Raw genomic sequence first — 12,164 nt, forward strand, 5'->3', positions numbered from 1 at the left:
ATATACCTTATGTATGTACGTTGTGTATGTGTGAATATTTTGGAGTGCGAATTTTTAATTGTAAATAATGCGCCTCAAAATAAATAATTTTCACTTTTTACCCCAAGGTGGATTTTAAATGATTAAAAGTGAATGCTCTGCTGTAAACAAACTCGACAACTGATTTCCTTATATTGTTTTTTATACCTGATCTATCTTTCGTGTCTTGTTATAAAGTAACCTAATTAGCAATAAATTAGTAAGATATTGGTAAAAATTTAATAACAAAGTGACTGTTTAAGTAATTTGCAGTCATTTTCAGACATATTTTTATTGAAAATTAAAATATTGAAATATTAAAAATTAATTAATTAGTTTTTTAATATTTATAAAATACTATTTCAATTTACTAGAGTAGCTGAACTGGGGCCTTTCCTGATGTTTTCATGATCAACTATAACTACAACTCAACTATTGACTGTACTATTCAATTATAAAGGTGTGACTACATACAACTGACACATACACATAGTATATCTGTATTCTGTAGTGTACGCATTACATACACTACAGATTTTTACATTAAGTTAAAATTATACATTACAATGTAATGTATTACATTACATTAATGATTACATTAAGTACATAGACACTAAACTACCCATTTTTACATTAAGATTAGGATTAAGTACATATACATACACACATACACTGCCTATTTTTACATTAGGATTATCATAATATATACATTACATTAAGATTTTACATTATATTATAATTATATACCACAAATTTTTACATTAAGGTTATACATTACATTAAGTACATATACATACACTACCAATTTTTACAGAAAGATTATCATTTATACATTACATTAATGATTAAGACAGTACATATAGAATAGATATACATACACTACCTCTTTTTACATTAACATTATACATTACATTAAGTACATACACTACTCTACACATTTTTTCATTAGTTACTCTCCTCTTGTCTTACCCAAGCATTCTTGGTGGATCTAGATTCTAGATGGTTAGTTAGTTAGTTAGTTAGTTAGTTAGTTAGTTAGTTAGTTAGTTAGTTAGTGGATGCTGCAAAGTTTCAACTAACTAGTCATGGATAGTGATAATCAAAATGATAGTTACATTAAAGGTTTGTTTGTTATTTGTTTTTTATAAAGTTTATTAAGAAAAGGTATAAATTAATTATTGAATTAAGAACATATTTGCTCTTGTTTTATTTTTCAATGGCTAATGCAAAAAATTAATCATGGTTAATTTTTTCATTTATTATCTTTCTCAGATTCAAAAGGCTATCAAAATATTAAATCTGAATACAACATCAGTGAAGGTAGAGAAGATGCAGAGGAAAATAATTTAGAAGCCAATAAAACAGCAGCTGATAGAACAACAGCTGATAGAACAGCAGCTGATAGAACAGCAGCTGATAAAACAGCAGCTGATAAAACAGCAGCTGATAAAACAGCAGCTGATATAACAGCAGCTGATAAAACAGCAGCTGATAGAACAGCAGCTGATAAAACAGCAGCTGATAAAACAGCAGCTGATAAAGTAGCAGCTGATAAAGTAGCATCCAGTAGCAGCAGCAGCTTATTTCCATCTGGTCGAATTTTATTTTCCAATACACTGAAAGGTCTTGTTAGGATTGTCAACAGCAAAGGAAATGTATGATGTTTCATTCAATTCCTTATCTTCTCTCTCACTCAATATCTCATCTCTTTAGTAAATTATTTGTATTTTGTAAGAATTCCATATCATAATTACCACAAATAAATTAATGGTTAACGCACCTAACTAGCAAAACCGTTGCAATAATAGGCATTTCAAGATACACCTCATTCAAGTTACTGCTGGCCGTATCACCGAAATAACAACCAAATAATAATCTAATTGATTACTAACTTCAATTACCAACTTAATTGACATAATTACTAACTTGCAATCCACCTAATTACTAATTAACTTCTAGACGCCGCAAGCCTTCAAAGACAGTCAGTTCAGAAAGTATTGGATGTTGGACAAGCACTGCACGCATTGCTACGACTGTGGGGCCAAATTCTCATTCATCCTTCGCAAGCACCACTGCAGAATCTGTGGGCAGATTTTTTGCTCCAACTGTAGTAATAAGGAAGTTCCTGGAACGTTTGTCGGATTCACCGGTGTGTGCGTGTGTGTCCGTGTGCGTGTTTGTCTGCGTGTGCGTGCGTGCGTGTGTGTATGCGTGTGTTTGCGTGTAAGTGTGTGTCTTGAAACGTTGTTTCTTTTGGGGGAATGGCTGGTAAATGATTTGATGAAATAAACTTTTAAAAAGTTCTTCAGTGAATTCAGTGTTCTTTTTTGTCATCTTCTTTGTCATCAGAGTGCAACAGTTTTCTCTAAAGATCTGTAAATTATTAAAAAAGATATTATTGTATGCTTCTGAAGAATGCACCAGATAGTATTTTTACGTTATATAAAGAAGACTTACTAACTGATTTCATGAATTATACTTTGTCACTAATTTTATTTTGAAAGAAAAAATGAAACTCTCCTTTCATTGCCCTCATAGGTTCACTAAGGAGCTGTAACTACTGCAGTCAAGTGGTGCAACAGTACGTAAGAGACAACGAAATTTGTAACATTCCATCATTAAACGAAGACTCCAACCAAACTCCTAACTCTTCACTAATAACCACGGACCCCAACGTTAATGAAGCTAGCAATTCTAACAACACAAACACTCTGGCTAATTTCACTAGTTTTAGTACAACGACAACGCCATCATCGTCATCAACGTCGTCACCGGCCAACAGCAGCAACACTACCAATGCGTCACTTTTATTTTCAGCCAATAGGAGAGCAGGAGAGCGAAAGATCATGAATTTGTCGTCTGCCAAAAATAAATTTTTCCCCACCAAAAGTGGAGTTAATAAAAATGGTTCAAGTGGATCTTTTGACAGAAGGTGCTCTGACTACAATCCTATTAGATCTTCCATATTTGATGAGGATTCAGATAAGTAATTGAAATTTTTCTTCTTAATTTTTGAATTTTGCAACATAATTACAATTTTAATTATTATCTATAGTATTAATATCATTAATTTTATTATAAATTAAATTTTATTTTAATAATCATTAATTGTGAACACTGTCAGACCAGAGCTCTCTTACAAGAATGCTTCCTCTGTAGAGCCGTACACAACTGAGAAGAAGTTACTTCTGCAGGTTAATTTTTTAAAATAACTTTTCGAATATAATTTGCATTTTTTTAATATGGGTTTTTAGGAGAATTAAATAAATTGTAATCAGTTATCATTATTGTTATCATCAACACACGTCAACAATTAGATTGTATTCTCCTCGCATTTGAAGCCGGTCTCCGTAATGTAGGCGTCTGACAATGTAGCACAACGCTATTGTACCTTGTTTGTCTTCAGATTTATAATTTTTTTCATTCTGTCGCAGAAATCAATGCAACTGAAGTCACTGTGGTTGAGTATGGTAGGTGGTCTAGCGACGCAACAGTTGCGATACAAACTGAAGACTTACGATAGATGCATGCTAGGTAGTAATGTCGTTGACTGGTTGTTGCAGCAACATAAAGCTTCATCAAGGTATTGTTGTTGTTGTTGTAGTAGTATTTTTGTTGGGTTTTTTATCTTTATGTAATTAACAAACAAAGATTAATTTTATCTTCATGTAATGCTGTCATAGTATAATATTATTATCTTGTTATAATATATCATATTATAATAAATTGTATCTATTGTTGTTGTCAATGCTGTTGGGGCTAATGTTATGACTAATTGTGTGCGTGCGTGCGTGTGTGTACGTGCGTGTGTGTGTGGTGTGTGTGTGTGTGCGTGTGTACCTACCTACCTGCCCCCAACCCATAGAAAACAGGCGTGTTTGTTTGGCCAGGCCCTGATGGATTCCCACCTGATGCAAGCGGTGGACAGCAGCATCAAATATTTCGTCGATGATAACAAGACCTACTTTAGGCCTTCTACTAACGTTTGTTTGGCTCGTGTTTTTTATCCATTTATTACTTAGATGTATGGAGAGGTAGATGGCGTAATGGTTAAGGCGCCTGGTCCTGCTGTTGCATTTACCGGGTTCGAATGCAAAGAGATTTCTGTCTCTCACATGCAATGTCTATGTGTTGGTGCGTTGTTTCACGTGTATTTGCATCAGCTAGGTGCGTATTGTTGTTACTAAGGAGAGTTAACAAAAAGGGAATTAATAATATTAATAATTTTTAAAGCTTTTTTTCAATTTTTTCCATCTAGAGACCACCAGCTGGTCCTAAAAGTTGGCGGAAAGTTAGTGGTGCCAATGAAGATGACGTCAGCGCGATTGAATCAGATGACGTCATAGTAGACGATGATAATGACTTAGGCACGGAACCTCTCTGGGTTAAAAATATTCAAAGAAATGCCGACGATGACGACGACGATGACGATGACATGGCTAACAACAACATCGTCAACGATGGCGACGAAAAGAATTCAGACGCGAAATCGCAGCAGTCATGTAATTTGGAGAGAAAATCAACCTTCTATATCGACCATCCGCTCAAATCGCCTCTCAAATGCGAACAAATTAAGGACGAAGTTACCGATGAAGATGACTCACATATATGCCCACTTTACCCTGAGGATAATTCATACAGTGTGGATGAAGCTACACACACTCCTACAACAACTGGTACTAATGTTACCGATACAAATAACACTTCTACTAATACTACCAGTGCTAGTTCTGATATCATTGCCTCCATTACTTCTACCGTTACTCTTACTGATCATGTGACCGGAAAAACGCCGGCCGGCCAGTGTGATCATGACGTCATTAAGTTCGTTTATTTATTGCTTTTTGGTATTGAGTGATTAATGTTATAATTGAATATAAAAATTTGATATAGCTTGTGGACTAGAAAAAAAACTTGATCAATCAATCGTTTTTTCATTCAATCATTCATTCATTCATTTAATCAATCAATTAATCATTCATTCATTCAGTCATCTAATCAATCAATCAATTAATCATTCATTCATCTTATCAATCAATTAATCATTCAATCATTCATTCAATCGCACTCAATCAATCACACACACGCGCGCACGCGCACACACGCACACACGCACGCACACACGCAATTAAGGAGAGAATTGAAGGGACATCTCAGCAGGCTGTGCGACGAGTTGATCTCTCGCCAGAAGATCAGCGTCATGTGGAAGGATGTCATCGTCATGCTTGCCAAGAACACCAACAACAAATTAAAAACAAAGGGAGAAACAACCAACAACAACAACTATAAAAATAATAACAATAACATCAACGACAATAATAATAACAATAACATCAACAATAATAATAATAACAATGACATCAACATTAACAATAATAGTAATAATAATAATATAGTGGCCGCGGTCGATGACGAAATGGACGTATGCAGCTATGTAAAAATTAAAAAGGTCATGATGAAAATGATGATGATGGGGTAATTATGATAATGATTAAGTTGGTTATGGTAAGGATGGTGTTGGTTATGATGATGATGATGATGATGATGATGATGATGGTGGTGGAGGTAGTTATGATGATAGTAGTAATGGCTCCGATTTAACCCTTGCCCTGACTGGCGACAGATTCTGAGCAGTAAGGAGATTGACGAGTGTGAGATTGTAGACGGTGTTGTGATGACGAAGAACGTCACGCACCGGAAGATGAGGTCTGACGTCACCAATCCAAAGATCCTACTCCTCGCTACCTCCCTGGAATACCAACGCGTCGAGAATAAGTTTTCGTCGCTAGAGCCGCAGATTTTGCAGGTTTTTTTTGTGGCTGTTTTGGCTGTTGTGATTTCTTTCTTTTTTTACAATTCTATTTCTAGTATTTCGTAGAGGCAACAATAGCAACAATCACACACACACACACACACAAACAAATACACACAAACAAACACACACACACAAACAAATACACACAAACAAACACACACACACACACACACGGCGCTTATGAGATTGCGAGTGAATCCACTCACACGACAGACTGGAGATCTACTGTATTTAGTACATTCGAATTCAGTCACTGTAACAGTTACACCATCACAGAGTATAATGACATAACATCAAGACAGTAGAACACAAGATGAACATCACAGATTCAAACATTTTTTGGCCATGTCATAAACTTTTTGCCATCAATCACCAACAACCATGATCCGTGAGGCTAATAAAAACAGGAGCGAGAATTCCTGAAAAAGAGCGTTGAAAGAATCCTGCAGGTCGAACCGGATGTCGTCATTGTTGAAAAATCCGTCTCCAGATTAGCCAATGAGTTTCTGTTTAATGCCGGTGTAACTGTTGTCAGTAACGTTAAGCCGGTACGTGTGGATCGTGAATTTGGTTTGCGTGTCTCATTTTTTGGCAGAGGTGGTGGCGTGTCGCTGGCTGCAATTGTTATTATGTTAACTGATCACTACTTCAAAATGATGATGACCGCCGGCATTACGAAACTTGACAGGATCTGATAAGAAGGATATCGCGAATGCTGCAAACGAACCCAGTGTCCTCGATTGATGGACTGGTCAGTAAGTCAGCTCTTGGCACGTGCCAGCGTTTCTACGTCAAATCGTTCCCACACACCTCTGGTTTGATGCGTTCTTGCTGATTTGTTTCGATTACATACACTATTATATGTTTGTATGTGTACGTATGTACGTTAAAAGGTTTTAGGTGAAAGTGTGTGCAACGCGGTTTTGTATGCATTGCATACGTACGTACAACTAAATTTATTATTTTCCAGGAAAAATGAAAACATTGATGTACTTAGATGGATGTTTGCCTAAACTTGGTTGTTCGGTAATTTTAAAAGGCTCCTCGTTGAAGGACCTTCGCAGGGTGAAATTGATTCTTAAATTTGCCATCTTCGCCATAAACCACATGAACTTTGAACTCTCCTATTTGATGGACGTACACGCGGGCATGCCAGCTTCACGTACTACGACTCACGACGATGAAGTTAGCACTGTTGGCAATGACGTTCATATTAGTAACAGGCAACCGGCTTGTGATGGCAGCACTGAAGTTAGTGCACTCCACACTGAAGTTAGTGCACTCCACACTGAAGTTAGTGCACTCCACACTGAAGGTGGTGAGACTGTTTTGAAGGGTGACGACGGTGGTGACGACGATCTGGAGAGGAGGTTGAGGAAGATGCAGAAATATTTGAAAGATGGGTTGCTGTCCATTTCGCCGCACGCCACTTTTTATTGCCCCTACCTAGAGTTGAGTGCTTGCCAGGGTTTCAAAGGGGGGAACATCGGGTCTTTCCTGACCCCACCTCCACATTTCTGGTCTAAAATATTGAGTAATGATGGTGGTGAAGGGGATGATGACGATGTGGGTGCTGCTGATGCTGATGATGATGATGGTGACAGAATTCAGCGCAACCTTCCACACGTCTTCCTTCAAAATTCCAACATTGGATCCGTTAATGGGCTGCCTTTTCAGGTCGGTGATGATGATGATGATGACGATGATGATGATGGTGGTGGTGATGATGGTGATGATGATGTTTGTGATGATGATGATAATGTTTGTCAGAACATGGTGGCAGACTATAGAGCCCGGGGTGGCACTCTGTCGTACAAAGAGGACGTCAGCCCTTACTATTTCAGCAGCAACCCAGCAACCAAACAACCCAAACATCTCGACAATGACGTCATCGCTCTGTCATCGTCCTCAAATCGTCAACAACAACAAAAGCAACAAAAACAACAATTCATCGATTGTATGGATGTTTTGAACCATCAAAATATCACTTTGTTGTTTAGTAGCATATCCAGTAAATCTGGAAACTACCCACAGCCTTGCATATGTCCCTGGTATTTCATTTTTTGTCTGTTTCTATGTCTGTTTCTATGTGTGTGTGTGCATGATTGTATGTCTCTATGTATGTTTTTTGTATGTATATATTTGTATTCTAGTCACTCATCATTCTCACTCTGAGTGACGATGTTATGAACATTCTCATCGTCATTTTTCCTACTCGTTACCATCGTTACGATCGTTTTCATCTCACCTCGCCAACACATTCTCTCCAACTTCCACCTCCTCATTCTCACCATCTCTCCAACTTCCTTTCTTTCCTTCTCACTATCTCTCCCTCTCTCTCTCTCTCTCTCCAGGGAAGTGACCATGAAGTACTACAGTGGCACGGACATCTCCCTCGGTGGCTTTCTTGACCAGTTCTGCTTCAGTGACCAGTACAGGTGCATTTCATTCAAGTGTGGCTCGCCCATTCGCGACCACGTCAGAAAGTTCGTTCACCACAACGGCTGCATACAAGTCACCATGAAGTCCATCGACGCTAATGCCGCCGCGTCATCGTCGACGTCCTCCTCTGCCTCGGCGTCGTCGTCGTCATTGTCGTCGCTTCAAGTTGGGTGTTCGTCTGTCTTTGGGGGGCCTTCTGGGGCTGTTTGTGGCCCTGGTGGGGCTGGCAGCAGCGAGTGCATTTTGATGTGGAGTTGCTGTCTGCTTTGTTTTCAGGTTTTTTTTGTTGTTGTTTTTTGAGATGACAATTTTTATTTGGTTTCATAAATTTCAATTAATCAATCAACCAATCAATCAATCAATCAATCAATCAATCAATCAATCAATCAATCAATCAATCAATCAATCAATCAATCAATCAATCAATCAATCAATCAATCAATCAATCAATCAACCAATTAATCAACCAACCAATCAACCAATCAATCAACCAATCAATCAATCAACCAACCAATCAATCAACCAATCAATCAATCAATCAATCGAATAGACAGACAGATGTATTTATATAGCGAAAATTTCTACAGTTCAATCACTCCCTAGCCAAAAAAGCAAAACAATGTATCTCTTATTCTTTAGTAGAGTTGACAGTTAAATACTTTCTTCTCTTTATCTCGTCTAGAAAGTTCCAGTAACCGTGATGTCACCTGAAACGTACAACATGTCCTTCGGCAAATACCTCGAATTGAGGTTCTACGCCGATGCTTACGTCAACCAAACGTCATCATCCTCGTCGTCATCATCATCGTCATCGAATGCCGCCAGATGCTCTCACTCGCTACATCATCATTACATTCAATTCTTCGATTGGGATCATCTTAGAGTTGCTTTCAAGTGAGCGTGCGTGCGTGCGTGTGTGTGTGTTTGTGTGCGCGCGTGTGTGTGTACGTGTGTGTGTGCGCGCGTGTGTGTGTACGTGTGTGTGTGCGCGCGTGTGTGTGTACGTGTGTGTGTGTGTGCGCGCGTGTGTGTGTACGTGTGTGTGTGTGCGCGCGTGTGTGTGTACGTGTGTGTGTGTGTGCGCGCGTGTGTGTGTACGTGTGTGTGTGTGTGTGTGTGCGCGAGCGCGCGCGTGTGTGTACGTATTATGTGTGTGTGTGTGCACGTGTATGTGTATGTGCGTGTGTAGTGTGGTAGCAGGACGAGTAGTGATTACAGTAGTTTAAAGCAGTTTTATCAATAATACCATTAATAATAGCAGTATTAAAGGTTAAAGGTCATCCTCTTTCACTGCTTACTTACTGGTATTAGCTGAAATAATTTAGTAGAAAGCAGCAACAGCAGCAGTAGTAGTAGTAGTAGTAATTCAAAAAGTAATTGTTAAATTGTTGTTGTTGTTGTTGTTGTTAATGTTATTCATTTGCATCTGTCTAGATACACGCCGGTTAAAGTTCTAGACATGAACATACCAGACAGAGTGATAGAGCTTCTGTCTCAGCAGCAGACTAAGCAACTTGAAGAGCATCTAATACAGGAAGGCCTTCTTGTGAAAGAAAGGTTGGATGCATGGATGGTTGGATAAATGGATGAATGAACGAACGAACGAACGAACAAATGAATGAATGAATGAACGAATGAATGAATGAACGAACGAATGAATGAATGAATTAATTAATTAATTAATAGACAAATAAACGATTGAATAGATGAATTAATTAATTGATTGATTAATCGTACAATTTAATTCTTCAAATATAGATTGAAAAACTTGTTTGAGTCTATTGTTGAAAACCTATCACGCATGAAGAAAGACCAGAAGACATCAAATAGGCGTAACCACAACAGCAACGACCACAATAATAATGTCATCAATCGAATTATAGAGAAGGCCCAAGGTTATTATTATTATTGTTGTTGATGTTGCTGTTGCGGTTCCTGTTGCTGCTGCTGTGTTCTTCTTTCTCCTGGCTGTTGTTGTTGTTGTTGTTGCGAAACAATACGCGATATGTTACGATACGAGACGGTAAACATTGATACTATTCCGCAAAAACGAGACCAAATTTCTTTTATTGAACCGCACAGTCTGAAAAAGATTCTTTGTCCTCAAAGCTGGACTATGTTTTGTCATTGGTTGACCATCTACATTTAAATAGTTGTCAGGATTTGAAAGGTTTTCGTTGTTTGTTCGTACGTTCGTTCGTTCGTTTTTTTGTTTATTTGTTCGTTCGTTTGTTCGTTTGTTTGTTCGTTCGTTCGTTTGTTTGTTTTTTCGTTTGTTTGTTTATGCGTTTTTACTAATTTGTGATCATCGTCGTCGTCATTGTTGTAGTGGCCAATCAGACGTTGCTACAGGCGTCCAATGCTTTCATCGGCGTCACCAGAAGCCTGACTACAACGACAACCAACTGGACGAATGAGTAACTATTATTATTATTATTATCATTTTGTTGTTATTATTATTATCATTATTATTATTGTTGTTGTTTTTGTTGTTGTTGTTGTTATTGTTGATGTTATTATATTGGAAAAGATAATGATGACGACGACGATGATGACGTCATTTCTCTGCACAGATTTGCCGAGTTTGAGGGGCTGTTGAAGAAATCAGACAGGAATTCTAAAACTATACAGCAGCCGCAACCAACGACGGCTTCAACAACAGCAACAACAACAGTGACAAAAACATCAACAACTACCTTAACATCCAAAACATTAACAACATTAACGTCTTCATCTTCTGTAATGACGTCACAAACACCAGCAACATCGACATCTATAGCAGCTACGTTAATTACATCTACTGTAACGTCAGATTCAATCACATCAATTGCAACAACAGCAACTACAACAGTCTCTTTAACGGAAATAACCCCATCACCAACATCAGAAACTTCATCAGCAACAAATTCATCCTTAAGTAATGATGCTACCCTCCAATCACATCAACAACAACAACAACAAACACTGTCTTGTGATCAACCATCAACAACTACATCAACAACAAGAGCAACGGTAGCAACAACAACAACATATTTAACATCAACAACACAAACGTTAATGACGTCATCTTCAACAACTACACCAACATTAATGACGTCATCTACAAAGACGACTACAACAAGCCAACAAAACAACGACATACTTAGAAAACAGCATAACGACACAACAACAACAACAACATTCAAAATGCCAAACGCCTTTCAAAATGATAAGAAACATGATGGTCATACTAAAAATGACAACGAGAATGATGGTACAGTATGTTTGGATGATGGTAAAACGAGTGAAAATTCTACACTAAACCGGCCGATAATCACAAAAACAACATCAGCAGCAACAATAACAACAAAATCATTAACAACATCAACAACAACATCATCAACAACATCATCAACAACATCAACAACAACATCAACAACAACATCAACAACAACAACAGCTGCCGATGAAGAAACTTTGAATAAGCAACCTAAAAAACTTGGCCAGTATTCATTCATTTTATTTCTTTTATTATTATTGTTGTTATTGTTATTATTATTGTTGTTGTTATTATTATTATTGTTATTATTATTATTGTTGTTATTATTATTATTTCCAGATTCATCAGCGCAGTTGTTAGAAGCGCGCAAGTCAACCACAACGGCCACAAACGTCATTCAGTTGTTCTCCAACCTCCTTTCCAGCAACTTCAACTACAACATCGTCGACGTCATGTCGGTTTTATTCACTAGTCTTGTTCGTTCGTTCGTTCGTTCATTTGTTTGTTTGTTTGTCCGTTCATTCATTCATCATTCATTCATTCGTTCGTTCGTTCATTCGTTCATTCATTCATTCATTCATTCATTCATTATTTTATTCAGCCATCGTCTATCCATCTTAGTAACCATCT

General features: G+C 37.6%; 1 protein-coding gene across 1 annotated transcript; it reads left to right on the forward strand.

The window, feature by feature from the left end:
• Positions 1-149: 149 nt before the first annotated feature.
• Positions 150-11,196, forward strand: HELRODRAFT_190147 (hypothetical protein; the record flags this gene model as incomplete). Its single annotated transcript, XM_009012749.1, has 22 exons — positions 150-257; positions 393-478; positions 968-1,010; positions 1,054-1,140; positions 1,291-1,673; positions 1,978-2,167; positions 2,557-3,004; positions 3,143-3,212; positions 3,453-3,601; positions 3,884-4,001; positions 4,277-4,842; positions 5,152-5,467; positions 5,642-5,824; positions 6,241-6,381; positions 6,522-6,648; positions 6,804-7,510; positions 7,604-7,884; positions 8,188-8,551; positions 8,958-9,169; positions 9,710-9,832; positions 10,034-10,170; positions 10,910-11,196. Exons 4-22 carry the CDS (start codon positions 1,104-1,106, stop codon positions 11,194-11,196), a joined length of 4,839 nt encoding a protein of 1,612 aa, XP_009010997.1. The 5' UTR covers positions 150-257; positions 393-478; positions 968-1,010; positions 1,054-1,103.
• Between the last annotated feature and the right edge of the window lie 968 nt (positions 11,197-12,164).

Source organism: Helobdella robusta (assembly GCF_000326865.2).
Source record: "Helobdella robusta unplaced genomic scaffold HELROscaffold_11, whole genome shotgun sequence".
Taxonomy (NCBI): domain Eukaryota; kingdom Metazoa; phylum Annelida; class Clitellata; order Rhynchobdellida; family Glossiphoniidae; genus Helobdella; species Helobdella robusta.